Raw genomic sequence first — 22396 nt, 5'->3', positions numbered from 1 at the left:
ATAACCTTTCTGATTTTTATTTAATCAATAACTGCGCAGTGTTGGTTGCCTAATTGTCGAGAATATCGCCATGAGCGACAAAAATCGGCCAGTTATCTTTAAACCTGAACGAAAGAAATTCCTAGTTGGATTCACAGCTAAATAGAAAGCCACTAATTGAGTCGCGGATTAATTAGGGGAGGTCTGTGTTTTAGGAATAAGCCGTGAAACTCGTTTTTATGGTGATGCAAATTTTTGGGAACCCCCCTTTTAAAGGGGCTCCCAGAGAACAGCCCCCGAGTGGGCCTCTTTTATAAGAATTTTCTATATTTAATATGAAACTAAAGTCTCACGAGCGTTCCTAGCACGGTGTTCGATTAAGGTCTATGTCGCACTGACGGAATTTCCAGTTCCAAACAGAACTTTTAGGTCTAAATTTGGGTGTGTAACGTTTTAAATTGATTCGCTTGATTGATCCAAATTACGACAATAATATAAGTGGTAATTTCTTTACTACAAAAAGATTTATATATAAAAAGGTCGAATTATAACTCCAAATTGTAGATATATTATTTATTTTTACATGCCTTTTTACCATTGTTCATTCTACTTCCCACTTTCGAAGGCTGGTCCAACATTCCCAAAATAACTTGAACCGATTACATTTTCACCATGCGGTTTTCCACTATTACCTCCTTATTTTTGGCCATTACCGGCGCGCACGCCGCTAGTTCTTTTATGTCCTATTGCGAAGCGGATGCACACACTTATGACTTTTGGAATTTCACGCTCAAGGCTCAATGTTACGACGACTTTTTACACCAGAGAAACCCAGTCAACGCCACTCTTGATATTGTGAATTGTTATTTCGCCCTTGATGGCGTACTCGGATGCGGCGCAGGAGGGTAAGTCGTTGCAACGAAAAAATATTTATTTATAAAACTGATGAAAAACCATTTTACTAATATTGGCTTTTAAATTTAGTATATCCGGATGTTCATGCGAAAATGGCTCCAACGGTGCTGGCGAGATGGAATGCTATTGCCCTAACAATGCAGGGACGCTAGTTAAAAATGTTGTCAATCTAAGTAAGTTTCCAATAATGCAATTCCTCAAAACTGTAATTTCGTCTGACATTCTCCATTTACTGGTGGATAGACGAATGTATCGGCTACAGCGGGGGCAATCTTACGTGCTGAAATTCAGTGGGAGGGCCATATGTCAAACTGCCGAGTTCACGCTCAATCACAACTTTCAGTTGATAAATGTTATAAGGCGACAGCCGCGAATTGCTTGGGGCGGGATTCCCATGGAACCCTCAGCTGTCATCCGAACAAGGGGACGGAAGTATTTCAACCTGCAGGCCAGCGCTAGATTGCACAGTTCTTATATTAGGTAGTAATCAAATTGATGTACCACCTGCTTATTTGAAGGGACGGAATAAATAGCATCTACGATTATTTATTCAGCATCCAAATTCTCCACTTTTTAGCCCACACAGCATGCGTCTGCGCTGGGTACCTTTCGGGTCGAGTTTTCGGCCAAATGAAACAAAACGCGTCAAGTGAAAAAAAAAAGAAAAAAAGAAAGGCGGCAGCGGCAATAAATCCATTAACCACGGTAAGGACTTAAATGGTCACGTAATTCGATTTGATGAACAAACTTTTTACAGTTCCGACCGGCCGGCCCGGCGCACCAGGGCCGTAGCTAACCGTTATAAAGTGCGGTGCGTTTAAGGCCTGCCAAAGCCCGAAAAGCTTGGGGGCCCGGCCCGGCCCATTGACCCATGGGACTGGGATAGGGGCTAGTCTCAGGGCTCATCCCTGAACGCGAGCTCCACAATTGAGCGTGGCTCAATCGTGGCTTTGCTTGTACCTGTGGGTCCAACCAAAGATCACTCTGGTTCAGGTCTGAGGACAACTTGTTCATTTTCGTCGCAAGTGGAGGTGATTTCGGCAATTCGGCGACTGACACTCCGTTATAATTAATTAAATAAAAATCGTAAAAATATACGGTTTGTACGTTGAATATAGCAATTAGCAAAATAATTAATAACGATTTAATTTATATTTTTAATTGTTATATTGGTCGAATTGGGATATGGGTGGCCTTGATTCGCAAGTGGAGGTTGGGTTTTTAAAAAAAATTGAAATTTTTTGATTTTTTTTAATTATATTTTTATTTTTAAATATAATTTTAAAATTTTTGTACGTGGAGGGTGGTATATACGTATATATTATATATTTGAATTTTTATTAATATATTAGGTAATATAAGGTATTAAATATTCGAATAGGTAAAATATCAAATATTTTTAATAAATTTTGCAATCGAAACGGGTTTATATTTTTACCAATTTTAACGATATTAAAGCCAAAATTCTAACGATTATATAACCGGTAAAAACAAACGTCCACGTAGATTTTATTTTTAAATGTTATTAAAATTGCGTATTTTATATATAAATTTAATAAAATTTGTATATTTTAAAATTTTATTTTATATTTATTTTAAATTAAATAAAAAAATAAACGTTATTTTATTATTATATATAATTAGTAATAAGGTTTATTATATCGGAATTTTTAATTATAAGACCTTTTATTAATAAATATATTAATTATTAAATATTTATATAAAATATTAAATTTAACGTGTATTTATATAAATAAAAAATTAACGAACGATTATTTCGATAAAAAATTTACACGTGGGTATTAATATAGTTATATTTATTATTATTTTAAAATAAAAAATTTATATATATTATTATTTATATATAAATTTTTAAATAGGGCGTTAAAAATATTAATATTATTATTTATTTTTATTTTAATTTGTATGTGACATTTATTAATATAAGGTTTTTACCATGAAAAAGCCCTAATTCCAAATATTATAACGATATTTTTACCATATTTTTACCATTTTTATTTAATTAAATATTCGTAAATAAAAAATACACAGTTAAAAAACTGTATCGCCGTTGCGCATATAATACACGTACAGTGTATACACAGTGCGTACACTGTGCGATAACCTCCATTTGCGGCGATAATCGACAACATGTCCTCAAACTAGAACGGGCGCGATCTTTTCGGCCGATTTGATTGGCCGAAAAGCCATGTGGCTAAAAGGTATATGGAGCGCCCGGTCCACCATTGCGAAGCAAGGGTGGTCTAGTCTGAGCACTGAGACTATTTTTTTGGCGGGTTAATGGGGGCCCGCGGGTTCGCGGGTTTGGCCCGAATTGGGTAATCCGCGGGCTTTATACAAATTTAAAATTTACGAAAAAATTATTGGAAAAAATAAAATATTTATATATTTAATTAAATAAAATAACGTAAGTTTTAAAAAATTATAATTATTTTTTATAATTATTTTATATTATATTAAATTATTAAATTAAAATAAAACGTATTATTTTTTTTTTTAGATATAATAATAAATTAATTTTTTTTTTATTTTGGTCGGATTCGGCGTTATCGTTAAAAATTTTTTCGTTATCGTTAAAAAAACTTTTAACGATATAAAAAATAAAATTAAATAATTTAAACGGCGAAATATTTAATTTATTTTTTTTTTTGACCGGAAATAAATTTTTAACCGAAAATTTAAAATTAGGTTTGGAAATTTTTTCCGGAATAATACGTTATTTAATAATAAAAATTTTATTATTTATTTTTCCGTTTATTTACGGGCGTTGCGTAATAAAAAACCATAATAATTTTTAATTAAAAGGTTTATTTATATTAAAACGGGCGGTTTATTTTTTTTTTTGGGTTTAAAATTATTTATAATGGGTATAATATTATAAAATATAAATTTAAATTATATATTAATATACGGGTATATTTAATTATTTATAATATTAAAAATAAATTTAACGAAATTTATATTTTTAACCTAAATAATAATACGGCGAACGTATATAATATAAAAATTGGAAATTATTTTATATTAAAATGGTTATAATAAATGGTTATAACGTAAAAAAATAAAGAAATTTACTAATAAAAAAATTGGTAAAAAACGCCTTAATAATTTTTTGCAAAACCGCGATAATAAACGTAAAAAATTTGCAATTAGGTAAATATTTGTAGGTAATTTTTCGGATTAAACGTTAAAAAGGTATTTTAGGGATAATTAAATTGAAAATTCGCTATATTTTTTAAATTTCCCGTAAAATAATAATTAAAATAAAATTAAATAAATAAATTAAATATATAATAAAAAAATAAAAATATATTACCGGGTTTAAAACGTATATTTTTACGTTTTTTAGCGATATTTTTTTTATCCGCGGTTTTAAAAAATGTTTTGGGCGTTTTACCCGTATAAAATTTACGTATTATTTTTATTTTAAAAATTTTACGAAACGTTTTGGCGAAGGTAAAATATAAAAAGGAAAATATTATAATTAATTAAAATTAAATAATAAAATGGTTATAAAAAATAATTACCAAATAAACGATTTAAATCGGTAATAATTAAAATTAAATAAATAATTGGGTAAAAAACCGAAAATTATTACGCGATTACCAAAAAAAAGTAAAAATTGTAAAGGAACGAAATTAAACCCGATTAAAATTAACGTAAAAAATTTTTTAAACAATAACGTTTTTTTAATTGGATAAAATGCGGGGTAAATATAAAATTAACCTAATTAGGAAAATACCGCCTGTAAAAAAATTTCCGAATTTTGGAATTTAATTATAATAATAAAAATTTTAAATTTTTACAAATTTTACAATTTTATAATTCGATCGCGGTTTTGCTTTATATTGGAAAAATTACCATTTGCAAAAATAAATATCGTTAATAAATATAAATAAAAATTTGCATTTTCCACAATAATTTTAATTATAACTAAAAATTAACCAAAAATAATACCCAAACGTAAAATAAATAACGATATCGGTCGCAAGGCCTAAAATTTACGAAATCGCAATAAAAAATTTAAAAAATAAACAAATAATAGCGATAAAATTAAATTGCTCGTAAACCGCGCGCGTAAATAATTTAATATAATATTATTGCGGTAAAAATCGAAATTACGCGTTAATTATAAATATATAATATTAGTTAAATTTAAATAAAAATAAATGGAAAATAAATTTAAAATAAAATTTATTGCCAAAAAATAAATAACTATTCCATATAACCATTTAAAATAATAAAATTATAATAACCATTTTTTATAATTATTTAAAAAACGTTAAAATTAATATTGGAAAAATTTACAGTCCAAATTTGGTTTAAAAATACGTACCCCCGCCCCAATTAATAACGAATATTAAAAAAACGTGGATAATTTTAACAATTTAAAAAACGTTTTCGAAATTTTTTTTCAAATTCCCATTAAAAAGGTTAAAAAAATAATACCTAAATAGGAAAAAATGGTCGTTATTTTATTATTATAATAGGTTAATTACCAAAATAAGGTAAATAAATTCGTCCGTCAAATTTTTTACAGTTTTTTTAAAGGCGTTTCGTTTATTAATATTATAAAAATTGGTAAAATAATGCGCCAAATTCGCCATAAAATTATTTATTTTGGTAATATATTAACGTTTTTTTAAAAAAAAATGGCTAAATTGGTAAATAATTAATAATTATATAAAATAATTATTATTTTTTTTAATTAATAATATTAAATAATACGTAATTCCGTTTATTATATTATATATCGGTATTAATATTTCTTAGTTGCGTATTTGGTTATTAAAATATATTATTGGGCAAAAAATATTGCGGCTTACAACCATAATATAAACCAAATATATTAAATATTCGAAAATAAAACAAAATAAATATTCCCCAAATTAAAAATTATAATACCAGATTTAACAATTATAATATAAAACGGTTTATTTTACGTTTGTTTAATTTTTTACCTTTGTTAAAAAAACTTTATTACGCGTTTTTATTTGCTATAACGTATTTAAACTTTTAATTATAAATTATATTTATATTATAAATACCGCCAAATTCCGCGCGTAAAGATTATATAGGGTATTTAATCGTAAAACCCCTATACGCCGTATTTGGACCAAATAAACGTTTTATAAAATATATATAAATATATTTAACAAATTAATTGGAATAATTTACCGAATAATTATTTAAAAAAATACCCAAAAATAAATAATATTTTTATTTATTACCGCCGATTGGGTTAAAATACCCGATTTTGGCGAAATAATAGATAAAAAAATAAAAAGGTTATAAATACTGGTTATAAAGCCTATTTATAATAAGGTGCCTAAAGAATTTAAAGGAAATTTTTTGTTTATAATATAAAATTATACCCAAATACGGTTATAATAAATAATTACGGGATTTTTTTATATTTTAAAATTAAAATATGGAAAATTAAATTATAATAACTATTAAAATTAATATAATATAATTTTAACGGTAAAAAAAGTTTTTATTTTCCAACCCTTTTTAAAATTAGTAAAAAAAATTAAAATTAAAAGTTTTTTTTATTTATAATTTTACGTTAAATAAATTAATATATTTTAACCAATTTAAATAAATAAAATAAATAAAACGAATATAATTTAAATAAATAAGGAAATAAACAAATAAATAAATATAAAAATAGGTAAATATTATTTATTAAAATTTTATTTTATACCCTATTATTTATAAAATAAATCGGATAAAAAATATATTTTTGGTAAATACCGTAACCCGTTTGGCGTAAATAATAACCAAATTCGAAATTATAAATAATTATATTAAAAATATTTTCCCGGTTTTTTATAAAACTATTAAAACTTTAATTTAAATATATAAACGAACGTAAAACGTAACCGTATTTATTAAATTTTTTATTATACGTTGGAAAACGATTTTGGGTATTAATAAATCCGTATTAAATTATAAACGGCAAATATTTTTTAATATAATAATTAAAATAATATATTAATATATAATTATTTAATATAACCATTATAATTTATATTTATTTCCAGGTTTAAATTATTTTGTATAATTTTTCGTCCGTTATTTTTTTTTTGCTATTCGGTTATTAATACGGCTATTTTTTCGAATTGGTGGTTTGTTTTCCGTCGTTTTTTTCGCAATTCTTTTCATTCGATTTCGTTTTATAATTGGATTTTGGAATAAAATTATATCCGGGGGTGGTATTTTTAATATTTTTCGTAATCGAACGGGCAATCGAAAATTTAATTATTTAATCGGATTTAACGGTATAAATTAAATATAATTAATAAAAATAGGAAATTTAATTTCGATTAATTAATATAAAATAAAAATTAAATAGGTAAAAATTTATTTAATATTTGGAAATTTTTATTTAAAAACCGGTAATTGCCCGTAATATTTTTATTTTATTCGTATTATAATTTATTATATAAATAATAGCGATAATTTGGGAAAAAAAAAAATTCGTTAATTTTCCAAATTTTTTTTTTTATTTAAAAAAAAAAGGTTAGCCGAAATAAATCCGATATCGATTATTTAAAATTTTATATCAAATTTTAAACGAACGAATTAAATCGATAAAAATTTTTTAACGTTTTATATTATAAACCGATCGTTATTATTTTTTTTTTTTAATTTTTAATTATATAATTATAATAAATAAATTAATAAATTTTTTAAAGGAATTAATCGAAAAATTATCTTCCCCAAATATTAAATTTATTAACGAATTTTACAGTAAAATTTCAAACGTAAAAACGCCCGTATAACGTTAATTTAATATAAATTCGAACGAAAATAATTTCCCTTTAAATTTTAACCAAAATACCGAAACGGAATTTATCGTTACGTTATTTACAAATTACGAATTTACGGATTATAATAAACCTATAATAAACGGCGGAAAAAATAACGTTTATTATTTATATATTTTTAAATTATAAAATAATTTTTTTAATTTATTTATTATTAGTTTTTAATTTCGCCGTTAAATTCCAAAAAAAATAAAATTAATTTAATTTTAAAAACATTTTAAAAACCCAAATTGGTTAAAATTTAAAAATTTTACCAATAAAAATTTTCCCGAAATAACGGCAAATTATATAATATTTGCAAATAATATATGCAAATATTAAAATATTTTTAATTTAATAAAAAAAGTTAATAATAATATAACGGAATAAATATTTTTATACGATATCGCAATATTATCGCCTATACCCGAAAAAGATCGGAAATTTAAACGACGTCCGGTAATATTATATTAACCAACGTCGATTTTCGGCTAATAAATTACTTTTGTTTTAAAAAATATAACCATTTATATAATTATTTATATAATCATTTATTATAATTTAAATTTATTTATTTTATATATTATTTTTTTATTTACGTAACGTTAATAAAATATTATATATTCGTATAAATTAAAAACGTATAATAATATTCGAAAAATAAAATCGAAAAATTTTACGTCCGATTTTATATTTCGTTGCGGAAAAAATTTAATATTATATATAATTCGGAATTTAAATTATTCGTATAAACCCGAAACGACCGATAAAAGGTTCTTTCGTTATAAATATTTACCAAAAAATACAAAATAATGGTTAAAAATATTATTATTTAAACGTTAATTAATATTTCCCGAAAAGGGAAAATATTTTTAATTATTAACGGGTAAATTAACCTAAATTTAAAATACGTTGTTTAAAATATTATAACCGTTTACGTAAATAATAATTAAATACGCCGTTATATTATTTTGAATTTTATTGTAATTAACGTTAATAAAACGAAAAAACGATTAATAAAATTTACGGCCTAAACCATTATAAAATACAAATTAAACAACAAAATATTGGTTATTACGGCCGATAATATATTGTTACGATCAAGGTATCGTGGTAACCTGTTCTTATGGTAAAGTACAGTGGGTTGAAGCAACTGAGCGTCTTAACTGGGTAACTGGGGTTCTCAATAACTGGGGGTAAAATTATAATCGTTCTCAAGTAAATATTAAGGTTAACTAAAGTTTGATTGCTGCTAAATAATCCTAGAATCGAATCTATTTATATGGTAATAAGCGTGCTTTATATAGTCCGTTATCCCTGGTAGTAATATGTTTGCTATATCGGATATGTTGGTAAGCGGTTATATTACTCCTATTATTTGCTATAGGTGCTATGTGATTCTTGGCACCTATTAGTTATAGTACCCTCCTTTGGTCACGTGTGGTTACGTGACCTTTTCCTTATATAATCCTTTTTCTGCCGGTCGGTACTATTTTTGGTTGATTATCGTTAAAAGGGGTGTGACCCCACCTGGCCTTTCTGGTACCGGCCCAATTGTCTGGTCGTAATATCAGGTCTCCTCTCCCTTGGCCAAATCCCTTTGGCCTTTAAATAGTCCGTATTCCCCTAATCCTTATCTTTGGTTTTATTCCTTTTTTGCTAATTCCTTTGCGCCATATTTAATCGAATTAACAAATCTCGCGGTCGTTCTTCCACCGTTCGTCGCGACGATTTGCTTTCTGTATTTTTTTTTTCAGCGGTCGAAATACCTTCTTATTTTGTTTGCAAATCGCAAAGGATTGCGAAATGCGCTGTATTACTTCGCGATTCTTTTCGTTGTGTCGAGTGCGTCCGCCTCGGTCGCTCGCGTTGTGATGTGATGGGTATTTCGCGGGAGCAGCTTTACCGTCTGGCAGTTTAACATTCCAAGCTGGATGCCGACGTCGAAGCTTAAAAATTGCGTTTGTTGGAGCGGGAGCAAGAGTTGGCGGCTGAGCGTCAAAAGCTCTTGCGTCTCAAAAGTTAAAAGAAAATGTGGTTTAAAAAGATAATGCGGGCGGTTTGTCGTAATATTAATAATCTGGAGGAATTGGATCGGGTGGAGCGTGAGGAGGCAGAGCAGGAAGAGCGACGGCGATTAGCCGAAATCCTTTTTAAAATGGCTCTGGAATTGTTCCTTCCGGATTCCAATTTTGTTTGGAATTTAACTTTCCCGATAGGTTTTTTAAATCCTTTGTTGTTGGATAAGATAAATGTTTTTGCGTAATATTCCGTTGGTAAATCGTTTTCTGGTGTTTTCTATTTTGTGTTTGCATATTGATCGTTTTTTTGTAGGTTCGTTTGGTGGTATGGTTTCGAGTCCTGGTCGGTCTTTAATTTTTGGAAATGGTAAATAGTGCTTTTTTAGGTCGTCCTTTTTTTTTTGGCTAACTTATTCGCAAATCCAATTTTTAATAGTACTGGCGGAGCGGTTTTTGGCAATCTTGGAGGTGGTTAAGGGGTTTCCAAGTATTTTTTTTATACCCATAGTTTTCCCATTTAACAAGGTACTTTATTTTGCCGTAGTTTCGTCTGTGGTCGAATATTCGTTTAACGTCGTAGGTTTATTTTACGTCGATTTCGATTGTTTTTTGTATGCTGGTGCCGTATGGTGCTAGTTCCAGTAGTAATACGTGAAATGTGGGGTAAATTCTTATGGTATCTGGTAATAACAATTTATAATTGGTATCGCTAATCTTTTTGTTAATTTTAAAAGGTCCAAGCTTTTTAAAATCGAGCTTACTATTAGGTCTTTGTGTTTTAATATTACGTCGAATAAGGTAGACGCTATCTCCCTCTTCGAAGGATAATCCCTTTATCCGATACTAATTAGCGTATTTTATTATTCTTTTTCGTACGAACTTTAATTCCTGCTGGAGTTTTTCGTGTAATTGTCGTAATTCGTTCGTTTGTTTATCGGTTCGCGGTGCCGTAATCGTGGTTTTTGGTTTTCTATACGTTATAGGGTTGAATCTATAATTGGTATAAAATGGGGTTATTTTAATATTTTCGTTTTTTAAGCTATTATAGGCGAATTATGCTGTAGGTAACAATCGTACCCAATTATTTTATTTGTGGTTTACATAATACCTTAAATATTATTTTAATATTTAATTGGCTCGTTTTGTTTGTCCGTCTATTTGGGGATGGAACGCTATTAATAACTTGTAATCTATTCCGAATTGTTCCATCAGAAATTTCCAAAATTTTGATGTAAAAAGCTTGTTTTTATCCGTGACGATGCTTTTTGGAAATCCGTAATTGCTAACAATTATTCGTAGGAATGTATAGGCGGTTTTCTCGGCGTTATTACTTTTTTTATATGGTAGGAAATAGGCGTATTTAATAAATTTGTCCATTATAACTAATATGCTGTTATATTTTGTTTTTGTAAGTGGTTTTTCCGAAGGTGGTAATTTAACGATAAAATCCATTGTAATAGTCTACCAGGCTTTGCTGGGGGTTGGTAAAAGTTGCAATAATCCGTAGGGTTTATATCTTACGGATTTGCTTTTGGCATAAAATTCGCAATCTTTAATGGCTTTTCGTACTTTTTATCGTATTCTTTGGAAATTATGGTATTATTTTAACCGTTTCCATATTTTGGAAATTCTTTAATATCCGTGGGCTTTATTTCCGTAAATCCTCCGTATTTCTTTTGGCGTAGTCACCGTATTTATTATTATTAAACTTCGGTACGTTGGTAAAAGGTTTCCGCTTCCGTCTATCGTAAAAATAACCCGTATTTTTTTTGGTATTATATTTTCGTGGTCTGGTTTTCGGTTAAGGGCGTCGGCCCTACCGTTTTTTGTTCCTTTTCGGTAGATGATCTTAAAATGGAATTTTAACAGGAATTTTAACCATCTAATTTGTCGTTTGTTTAACATTTTGCTAATAGTAAAGTGGGTTAGGTTCTTGTAGTCCGTGTAAGTTAACACTTCGTATTTAATTCCGGATAATTGTGGTTTCCATTTTTCGAATGCTCGAATAATAGCCATAAATTTTTTATCGTGGATTTGGTAATTGAATTTTGGTCTATGTAACTTTTGGGAAAAAAAGGCGTAAGGGTGTAATTTTTTTTCCTTATTTCGTTGGTTAAATTGTCTTCCGATTACGTAATCGGATACGTCGGTTTCGATTTCGAAAGGTTTCGTTAGATTTGGTATTTTAAAAATCGGTTTTCGCGCTATTACGTCTCGTAACTATTCGAAGGTCTATTATATTCGTTTTGTCCATTGGAATTCCAGGTCTTTTTTGGTTATATTGGTCAATGGGGTAACGATCGCGCCGTATCCTTTAATAAATTTTCTGTAAAAGTTCACGAATCCGAAGAAGGTTCGAACGTCTTTTACGTTCTGTAATTAAAACTATTCCTTTACTATTTGGATTTTCGATTTTTCCATCCTAATTTTTCCAAAAGCGATAGTATATTTTAGAAAATTGATTTATTTGCTGTAAAAAATGTATTTGTCGGGCTTAATTAAAAGTTTGGCGTTTTGTAGCTTTTGTAAAACTGTGTAGACGTATTCCTTATATTCCTCCAACGTTTTGGAAAAAACGAAGATATCGTCCAGGTAAACAACAACAAAAATGTTTAGGCATTTCCTAAAAATATGGTTGATTATAGTTTGGAAGGTTGCTGGGGCGTTGGTAAGGCCGAAAGGCATTACGAGGTATTCGAAATGTCCACGCCTGGTGCGAAATGCTGTTTTCCACTTTTCGCCTTCCTTTATACGGATTAAATTATATGCTCCTTTAAAATTTAATATTGTAAACCATTATATTTGGTAAAATATATTTCGAAATTCTCCTATTAATGGGAGTGGGTAGCAATTTTTAATGGTAATATCGTTTAATTGTCTATAATCCACGTATAATCGTAATTTTCCGTTTTTTTTTGGTACGAAGAGGATAGGGTATTTTGCTGACGCTATCGATGGTCTAATATATCCTTTTCTGAGGTTTTCCTCTAAATACTGGTCGAATACCTCTATCTGTATGGGGTTTAAACCGTATATTTTGTGGAATTTGGATTGTATTCCCTCTTTCAATAGTATTTCGTAGTCGAATGGATTGTGTTCCGGCAGTCCCGTTTCGAATTTTGGGCTAAATAATCGTTCGTATATTCGGTATTCGTTTGGTATATTGTTGGTTTGTTTTTGTTTTGGTATTATATAATTGGATCGGTTTTGGCTTGTGGATAATCGCTTTTTTTCCGATATTAGCTCCGGGGTTGGTCGTCCTTTTTGTAAGTACGCCATTTGTTTTGGTCGGTCCATCCGTACCCTACGTTTCCTATATAAACCTTTCCAAGTAGGAGGTCGTTTAGTGATTAGGTGTTTTTTCCATTGGATTTGGCCTGTTGTCCAATTTATTCGGGGGTTATTTTTCCTAAACCAGGGGATTTTTAGGATTATATTTTTGTCCCCTATTTCCGTAATATCCAAAATAATTCGTTCCTTTCGTCCGTAGTTTTCCATCCAGAAATGTACGGTCTTTATTTCGATGGTGCCGTTCCCGTATGAAACTGCCTTTCTTTCCACGGTTTGCAACTGGTATGGTTTTTTTTTTTATTGCCAAAGTATCCGTCGTTTTTTTACGATTTTTGGGGATATATAATTGCCTTATATTCCGTTGTCGAAAAGTGCTCGTATGGGTTTGCCATCGAATCGTATATTAAGGAATATATATTCGTATTTTGCTACCGTATTTTGCGTAACGTTTAGGGTTTTTATTTCCGTTCTTTTTTTCGCCGTCCGGTACCCTATACCGTTTGGCTATCCTAATTTTTTAATTTGCTGGACTCGCGCTGTAGGTCCTTGGTTTTTTCATTTCGGGGCGTATGGTTGCTTTTTACTTTAACCTGGTTAAATGGGTATTTTGCTGGCGCTGGTATCCTGCGTACGTTCGTAAGTGCCTGTTTATCTTTTATTTGCGGGTCCTATACGACTTTGGTCAAGGGTACAGGTACCTGGTATCGTTATTTTCGTATATGCCAATTTTGGGTTTTGGTTAGTATATGGACTTTATATACACTACGAATACATTCGTACCATGGGAAATTGGGCTAATGGCAATACGCCATAGGGTACTCGTCGCTAGGTGTAAAAATAACCGCTGGTTCTTTTCGGAATCTAATTTTAATTTCCCAACTGGGTAATTTCTAAATTGTATAGATTTCGTAAATTCCGGTTACTAATCGTCGTCGTGGGAAAAAGTTGTGGTAAATTTTTTTGCTTAAATGGATTCCGCAATTGTTTCGGAAACATTTAGCCCAAAAGATGTGGGTGTGTTCCGGGTGTGCGGTGCTTAATTTGGGGTGGTTTCCAAATGTCGGTACTATATATCCTGTAGGGTCTTATTTTTATTGGACTAAGGTATAGCCTGGGAATTGCACTAATTGGTCGTTTCGGTATAAATCGATTTGTTTTTTTTCGTATTTGTACGGGTCGTTAGCCCCTACTGCACCATACATGTTTGGGATTACGTCTTTTTTATCGCTGGAGCCTTTTCCAATATCGTCATTTAATTCTTCGGTTAATGGTTAATTTATTATTCTAATACGGTAGGTTTATTCTAATAGTTCCGTATCCGATTTTCCTGAAACGTCCGAATCTGTAAATTCGGGTAATTTGGCGTTTTATCGGTATAAATTAATTGGTTATTTTATCCCAATAAATATTCGATTTCCTACCGTTAGGGTTCGAATGCTTCGGGGTTTTTGCGGGTACCAGCCTGCGTCGATTTTGGAACTATTGTGGGTTATATAATTGTCGTTATAGCAGGTGGTCCAATTTATCATGCTATATTGGTCAGGCTGTATTTGGTTGTGGTTGGTGGTATTAAATCCTCGTGGTTTTTCGGGTTTGCCCCTAAAATTAATGGTAAATTCCGGGGTATTATTGTATACCTTAGGACAATTTCGCGCGATATATCCTGGTTTATTGCATTTAAAACATTTGCCACTTTTGGGGTTTTTGCGAAGCTGTCGGTACTAAATTGCGTTTAGGTCCATGGGTCCGTTATATGTGCCGTACGCGGTATTGTATTGGCGAAGCGGTTTGGGGTATTGGTATTTGCGTCCTATATTGGTTTATCGCAAAACCGGGCCCCATACGCTGCGTCTTTCGCGTCGTTCCAATTTCCGTTTATATAGTCGGTTGTCGATTTTAATTGCTAATTCCATATATTTTGTTAGTATATCGGGTCGCTTTTTTTTAACCAATTCGTTTTTAACCTCTTTTTTGAGTCCCGCATAAAAACGTGCTATTAGGGCCTCCTTACCCTATAGTAATTTGGCGGTAATTTATCGAAATTTACTGGTATATTTGGATACCGATTTGGTTTGGGTAAGGCGTACCAGTTTACGCTTAGCCGTGCGTTTTTCGTTTAGGTTGCCGAATGTTCCCCTGAGGCATTTTTCGAAATTGTCGTAATTGTCGAAAATGCGGTTGGTCTTAGCTTTACGGTTTTTTTCCTTATTATGGTCCAAATAGTTTCGTAAGGTTAGCTCGAACCAAGCGAACGCGTCGCCTTTTAAAAGTAAGGTTACGTAAATAACCTTATTTGCATCGCTATCGAAATTGTCTTCGTTGAAGTGAAAATATACCCGGGTTCCCGTAAAAAATCCCTGCAGGGTATTTGTGGTGCCATCGTATGGTAATGGTAGAGGGTATTTGATATGGTTTTTATTAGTTCGATTAGCTTGTTCGGTCATTCGTTCCTGGAATTGTCGATTTTCGGCTTAAAGCGTCGCGACCATTTGACGCAAAACGTTAACGCTGGCCGGAACGTTGTTAATAAAAGGGGTTTAAAGGGTGGTTTTGTTAAAAAATATTGTTTCGGTGGTATTATTCGGTATACTTTAAAGCAAAATATTAAACAGGAACAATTAAAATATTACGATTAAGGTATCGTGGTAACCTGTTTTTATGGTAAAATACAGTGGGTTAAAACAATTGAACGTTTTAACTAGGTAATTGGGGTTTTTAATAATTGGGGGTAAAGTTATAATCGTTTTTAAGTAAATATTAAGGTTAACTAAAGTTTAATTGCTGTTAAGCAATCCTAAAATCGAATTTATTTATATGGTAATAAGCGTGCCTTATATAGTCCGTTGTCCCTGGTAGTGATATGTTTGCTATGTCGGATATGTTGGTGAGCGGTTATATTATTCCTATTATTTGCTATGGGTGCTATATAATTCTTGGCACCTATTAGTCATAGCACCCTCCTTTGGTCACGTGTGGTTACGTGACCCTTTCCTTATGTAATCCTCTTTCTGCCGGTCGGTACCATCCTTGGTTGATTGTCGTCAGGAGGGGTGTGACCCCACCTGGCCTCTCTGGTACCGGCCCAACTGTCTGGTCGTAACATATATCCAATTTTCGCGTTAATAACGTAACGGCGGAATTTCGGGTTTATAATCCCCAATTATAAATATAATTAAAAATTTTCCAACTATTTTATATAATTTACGTTTTATAATTTATAAAAGGGGTTATATATTAAAATTTCCATATTACCAAAATAAATTTCCGCGTTTTTTTGGTTAATTTTTATAACGACGAAAATTTAATTATTAATAATACGGATAAAAATAAAACGTAAAATATTTTTCCAAAATATATTATCGTTTAAATAAATAATATTAATATATTAAATAATTTAAATATTATTTAACCCAATATTTTATATTAATTAAAATATTTGGCGGTTTTATTTTATTAAAACCCTAAACGGATAAAATTTTTTTATAATTTGCAATGATTTACCGGTAAATATAAATTTAAAAGCCCTCGATTATTAATTAAAAATATTTAAATTAAATAAAATTCGACTATTTTAATTATTACGCGTGGTTTTTAATTTTATTAAACTATAGGAATATTTATTTAATAATATCCTATTTCGCCAAATAATTAAAACGATCCGGTTAATATTATTTCAACTAAATTTCGAATTTTTAACAAAAATTGGATTATTTTGGAATATTTATTAACGATAATTAAAATTATAACGGTTTTTACCAACGTTTTTAGGGCAAATAAAATAAAAATAATTATATATATATTATTTAAATTAAAAGTTATCGGTATAATTTTTACCAATTTCGAACGTAAATTTTAATTAAAAATTCGAAAATATTTATAAACGGGATAATATACCAATTTAAAAATCGTAATTTTAACGGCGCGAGCAAAATTGGATAAATATATCGATTTAATTTAACGTTATTACGTTAAAAAATTATATTTTTTAACCGTTATTTTAATTTCCCCGACGCGTACGGATTTCCGAAAAAACCGTTTGCGATATTATATAAAATATATTAATTAACGCGTAAAAAATTTAATTACCAAAAAAATTAAACGTTTAACCGAATTATATTCGAAAAAACGAAATCCGAATTTTTACCCGAAAAAAAAATTAATTTAACCGGGTATTAATCCGGTTTTTTTTATTTTATAACGTAAACCGAATTTAAAAAAATTTAAATATATAAATAATTAAAATTTAAACCCAATAAAACTTTTATATTTTATCGATTAATCCGTCGAAAAAAATATCCGGTTAAAAATTAAAATATTTTTAATACAAAATACGTAATATATTAATTTTATTATAATCCAAAATATAAATAATTATACGGATAATTATATATATTAATTTTTATTTATATTTAATTATAAAAAACGATAATAATATTTTTAATTGGTAAATTATATATAAAATAAAATTCCCAAAATTCGCCCAAATTATCCGCGATATTTTAATTATACCTATTATTTTAATTTTTATCGAACGTTTATAATTATAATTAGGTAATTTTATTGGTTTTAATTAATATTTTTTAAATTTATTTATTATTCGCGATTATATTATTATTTATATTTCGATTAAAAAAAAATTTATTTTTCTGGTCGGTATTAAAATTGCTATCGTAAAAAACGAATATTTAAACCCGGAAAACGAAAAAATTAAATATAATAAATTTACGGAATTCGTCGGTTTTATTTACAATTTGGGTAAATTAAATAATCATTTTAATTCCGATAAAAATAATATTATTAAAATGGCCGTTAATAATACCCTAATCCGGGCTAATATTAACCGTATACCTATATTATTTATTTCCATTTAAATTAAATTAAAATATAATAAAATTTTTATAAAAATTTTAACCAGGGCGTTAAAACGGGTACGGAATAATATATCGTATGGGCGTAATTGAAGGAATTTTTAAATGTAAAATATTATTAAATAAATTATTTTTTTTCGTATTTTATATTCGGTTAATAAAAAAAAATATCACAATTAATATTTATTATTTTTATTTTTACTATAATTTAATTTATTATATACGAAAAAAAATAAAAATTAATAATAATAATAATAATAATAATAATTATATTGGAAAATATATTATTTTATATTACGTTTATTTTAGTATAATTTTTTTCGGAATTTTACAAAGATTAATTTTAAAATATTTACGTATTTACGGGTTTTTCCCACGGGGGCCCGCGGGTTGCCAAAAAAACCCGCGTTCAAATTTGGGCCGGGTTGGGCCCCCCCATAAATATTACAGTCTACCCGCGGGCCCCCCGACCCACCTACTTGGGCCGGCGCGGGCCCCCATGGGCGGGTTTTGGCAGGCCTTATGTACATGTAAGGAGCAAAAAGAGGCGATTTTCAAATCGAGTCCGTCGTTATCCACGAACTCGTCGCCCAGAGGCTTAAAATCTCGCGTGGGTTCGACCTTTTCATACCTACCCTAACGAAAGTCGGTATCTCGCTGCGGCCCGAGGAGCTGCTACACCAGCCTCCTAGGGCGTGTTTTTATGCTGGAAACATCAAACCTGGTGGACAGAGGCGAAGGCTCCCCCGTTGCAACCATGGCTGTTTTGAATTTCGATAGAACCATCTAGTCCTGACAAAAGGGGAGGGAGTTACTAGTGAAGGCCTGAGTCTGTGCAAGGCACGATGGGCATTGTATCCAGTATAGGACTTGTCAATAGACTTTCATCTCTCTCTGGGTGATTTCATGAACAAGTATTTGCTCTGGCCACGTTGACTTGTCGGGCTGTGTCCGGGTCTTGACTGGCATTTTCTGATGCTGTTCAAGGCCTTTTCTAAGCTCTTTTCTTTTGCACATGTGTTCTTTCCCTTCCCGCCTTCGACCTGCCAGCGTGGACTGGCGTCCCAGGTGCCGACGGCGAGAAAGCTTGTTCCACAACAAACAACGCTGCAGCATTTTGAAGCGCCTATCCGTTTCAACCCAAGCATGTATATCTTTATCAAGATCGCGAGAGATGCATGTCTTTTCCGTACTTTGAATGCTTTTTTGGCTTCCAGAATCAAAAGTTGGCAGAATAATCGCTACGCATGCGTAGAACGATTCAAAATTTTATGATCAAAGTAGCATGTACAATGTCGATCAGGCCTTGGCTATGTAGTTACTGGTGTGATGGCGATTCGAGCATTTAATACAAGGTTCAAATATGACATCAGATGTGGGTAAAATGCAAACTTTCAAATGACAACTAAAACAAAACATACAGAGGCCAAGTTTTGACCAATTTACGGACTCGGATGCGCAGGCACAATAACTAGAGATTGCTACACCTATAATAAGCTACATGTCCTCACTTTTGATAGAGTGTTTTTATTGTTTGTCACTATTCAGCCCGGTGCCCCAATCCAAGCCAGCCTTGGAAAAGTTCACCTCTTTGCCTCAATCCTGACAACGGAACCACAAGTTTATATTTCTCCAAAATGCATATCAACCAGATCGCCTTTGTCATTGCTGCCTTTGCCGGCGCCGCCTTCGCTGGCCCGACTCCCAAAGATCCCGCAGCTTTGGCCGTCCGTGACGATATTATCCCCTTTTGTCCACCGTAAGTAAAGCTCTCAAGGGAAATAATAGAGCAGCCACAAATCGTTGAGGAATTGAAGTTAATGAACTAACTGGGACACCATTTTGACTCAGTCCACTTCATTTAAGAAAGGGTGTCTGCGTGTCCAATGGTTAACGGGATGCTCCCTCTGACGCTCCCTTAGCCTCTCTCTCGTAACTTGACTCCTGTTTGGCTAAAGTAAGTAAAACCAATGATGAGGGAAGAATTTTGGGCAAAGAGTGTCAAGATAGAATGGGGCTAAGCTAACTGAAACGGTACCATTTCGAAAGTGGTGCGTGCTTACAGGTTCCTCGTCCAAAACACCAGGAGAGCAGGGATATAGAGAGAGACAGGGAAGCTCCTGATAATGGAATGAGCGAGACACACTGGTCTATTTGCTGGTCCAATTAGCAGTTCTGCTCAATCTATTAGATATTAACAGCTGGAATAAATGAAAGCTTTGGACAAGATGCGGCCTGTTTAATCAGTCTGTAGCTTAGAGAAAATGGAAGAATAACTATACCTCCTCTCTGAATTTGCCAGATCTGTTAGAATCCAATGTGAATATGATGATATCTTCCACTCCACAGTTTAAATTGCTCAAGTCGTCGGTACATGGTATTTTGGAGGGTGAAATTACGCCCTAGGGGTGACGCTTGTCTTTTCCAGTCTTACGATTTAAACAGTACCCGCTGAGGGTGAATAGGCTCTAGTGTAAGTGTCATACTTCCGTCTTCCCCTCTCAAGCCGGCAGATGCCAACATTTTTTGTGCCCCTTTACGGTTGATCGATTTCACCCAATATCACAATTGCAGCAATAGGCTCCGCCCTGGACCTGCAGACTATTTTTCTTTTCTCACCAGCTTATTCAGATTGCCGCTGATCTGGGACATCAACGACTGAACGGTTCAAGCCTAGTGTAATTGGCAAAATGGGTCCGGGTAACTCTAATCAACTGGATACAGCCACTGAGCCATTAATTGGCCTTGTGACTTCCCCGGTTAATCTTCAGTCTATCCCTGTCAGTTAGATCTCCGGCAGGATGCTTGCATGTCTGGCCCTGAAATTTATATCTTACGGTACAACTTGGACCCTGATGCCATTTTAACTGTATACTTCTGTCGTCGATTAAAAAAGACTAAGAGGCACGTAGAAAGACACCTTTATCACCCATAACTTTGCTCAATTACAAATTTAACAGGTGGGAGCCAAGGTCCTTGACGTGCCATGTTTCGTGTGGTTGCAGACCTACCTATTTAGAATAGCGCGATTGATTGCTGGTTGAGTCTGAGAGCTGGATTCACAGGAAGCTGCTCCGAATGCATCTGGTCAGGAGGCAAAAATAACTCTGCTGATAGAGAACAGGGTGATAATAACTGACTTCACATTTTCTGGTTGAACCGCTGGAAGGGTTGTCATTGCCCTCCAGTGCTGGCAAGGTAGCCCAGTCATAGCTGCGCTTGGATACCTACCCGTAGGGGCATAGTTGCGGCGATCCAGCGTAAATCCCCCTGGTAATGCTTGATCCACGACGCAGAGTCATTCGTGCGGCACGCTAAACCATGATTCGTTATCAAAGCCCGTCCTGTGGTAATCCTAGCAGCTGACCGACGATTTGGTAAAATCAAATCTTTTGAAGAATTGATGTTATGGAAGTTGTAAAGATCTTTACCAGAGCTCAAAGGAATACACGGTAGTCTATTAATGAAGCTCGAGCTCCTGATTTCATCCCAGCCCATAGAGTAACGGCAATTGACTTGTATCTGTTTTTTTTTCGGGCTAAACTAAAAATAGTTTGTTAGTCTTTCACATGTAAAGTTTGATGACAGGTTTTAAGATGAGGCCTCATGCCGGAATATTATTTTTTTTTACATGATGCCGATTGAGATATTTGGAACTGGACAACATAGAGGGTCGAAAAGACTGCAGGTTCAGCCGGATTCCCTTGTCCTTGACTTTGCCGGACTTGGCAGACCAAAATGGAAAAGGGGGAAATTAGCGGCTCATGATTTTCATTTTTTTTTGAAAAATGTGCTATTTGCATACCTATAACTGATTAGATATATATCAGCCCATGCTGCCTACATTGTTGTTTCCAGAAAGCTTTATTCAGCAGCACTCATTTCCAATATAACGAATCACACTTGATCTTCCCGCATAACCCAATTACTGGTTTAATTGTTGAAGTTATTTAAACACAGAAATAGAAGGCGCAAAAAATTTAAAAAGAAAAAAAAAGAAATCCATACTTTACACGGCAACCTCCAATCATCATGCAATTCAAATCTTTTATCACTTCAGCCGTCATCGCCAGCATGGCCAGCCAGGTTCTGGTCGTCGCTATGCCCCAGAGCACGGCACCAGCAGCACAGGTCTTTGGTTGCTTCGTCCAGATGTCTGTCAGGACTCAGGACAGCAAGGACGAGACAAATATTTCCAGTGGTGGATACCTCCTGACTACCAATCCCGGCCAGCTCGTTTTCACCGACGGCAACAACAACATCACCGTCAAGGTGGACAAGGACTGTCAATCGGCAGGGATAAGCTACCATCGCAGTGAAGTTCATTTCACCGCTCTTCAAAAGCTTAGCGAAAATGGTGGACCATTCGAATTTGACCAGCCCCTGATAGAGTTGCAGTAATATCAACTATGGGGGTTGTTTTTACTTCGTTTCTCATGGGTTTCCTTGGAGTTTGCTCCAATACCAATGAACGGACAAAAGGACGCAG

The 22396-nt window shown here is 32.1% G+C and overlaps 2 protein-coding genes across 2 annotated transcripts; both read left to right on the top strand.

Moving 5' to 3' along the window:
• Positions 1-651: 651 nt before the first annotated feature.
• PgNI_10110 (uncharacterized protein) lies at positions 652-1178 on the top strand (the record flags this gene model as incomplete). The annotated part of the gene is made up of 3 exons (XM_031130086.1): positions 652-884; positions 964-1067; positions 1138-1178. 3 exons carry the CDS (start codon positions 652-654, stop codon positions 1176-1178), a joined length of 378 nt encoding a protein of 125 aa, XP_030979448.1.
• A 20761-nt stretch (positions 1179-21939) lies between these two features.
• Positions 21940-22308, top strand: PgNI_10109 (uncharacterized protein; the record flags this gene model as incomplete). The annotated part of the gene is made up of 1 exon (XM_031130085.1): positions 21940-22308. One exon carries the CDS (start codon positions 21940-21942, stop codon positions 22306-22308), a length of 369 nt encoding a protein of 122 aa, XP_030979542.1.
• Positions 22309-22396: the final 88 nt, after the last annotated feature.

Source organism: Pyricularia grisea, chromosome VII (assembly GCF_004355905.1).
Source record: "Pyricularia grisea strain NI907 chromosome VII, whole genome shotgun sequence".
In the NCBI taxonomy this organism is placed as follows: domain Eukaryota; kingdom Fungi; phylum Ascomycota; class Sordariomycetes; order Magnaporthales; family Pyriculariaceae; genus Pyricularia; species Pyricularia grisea.
The sequence above is the reverse complement of the archived record's forward strand: the minus strand, read 5'-3'. Positions and strand labels throughout refer to the sequence as shown.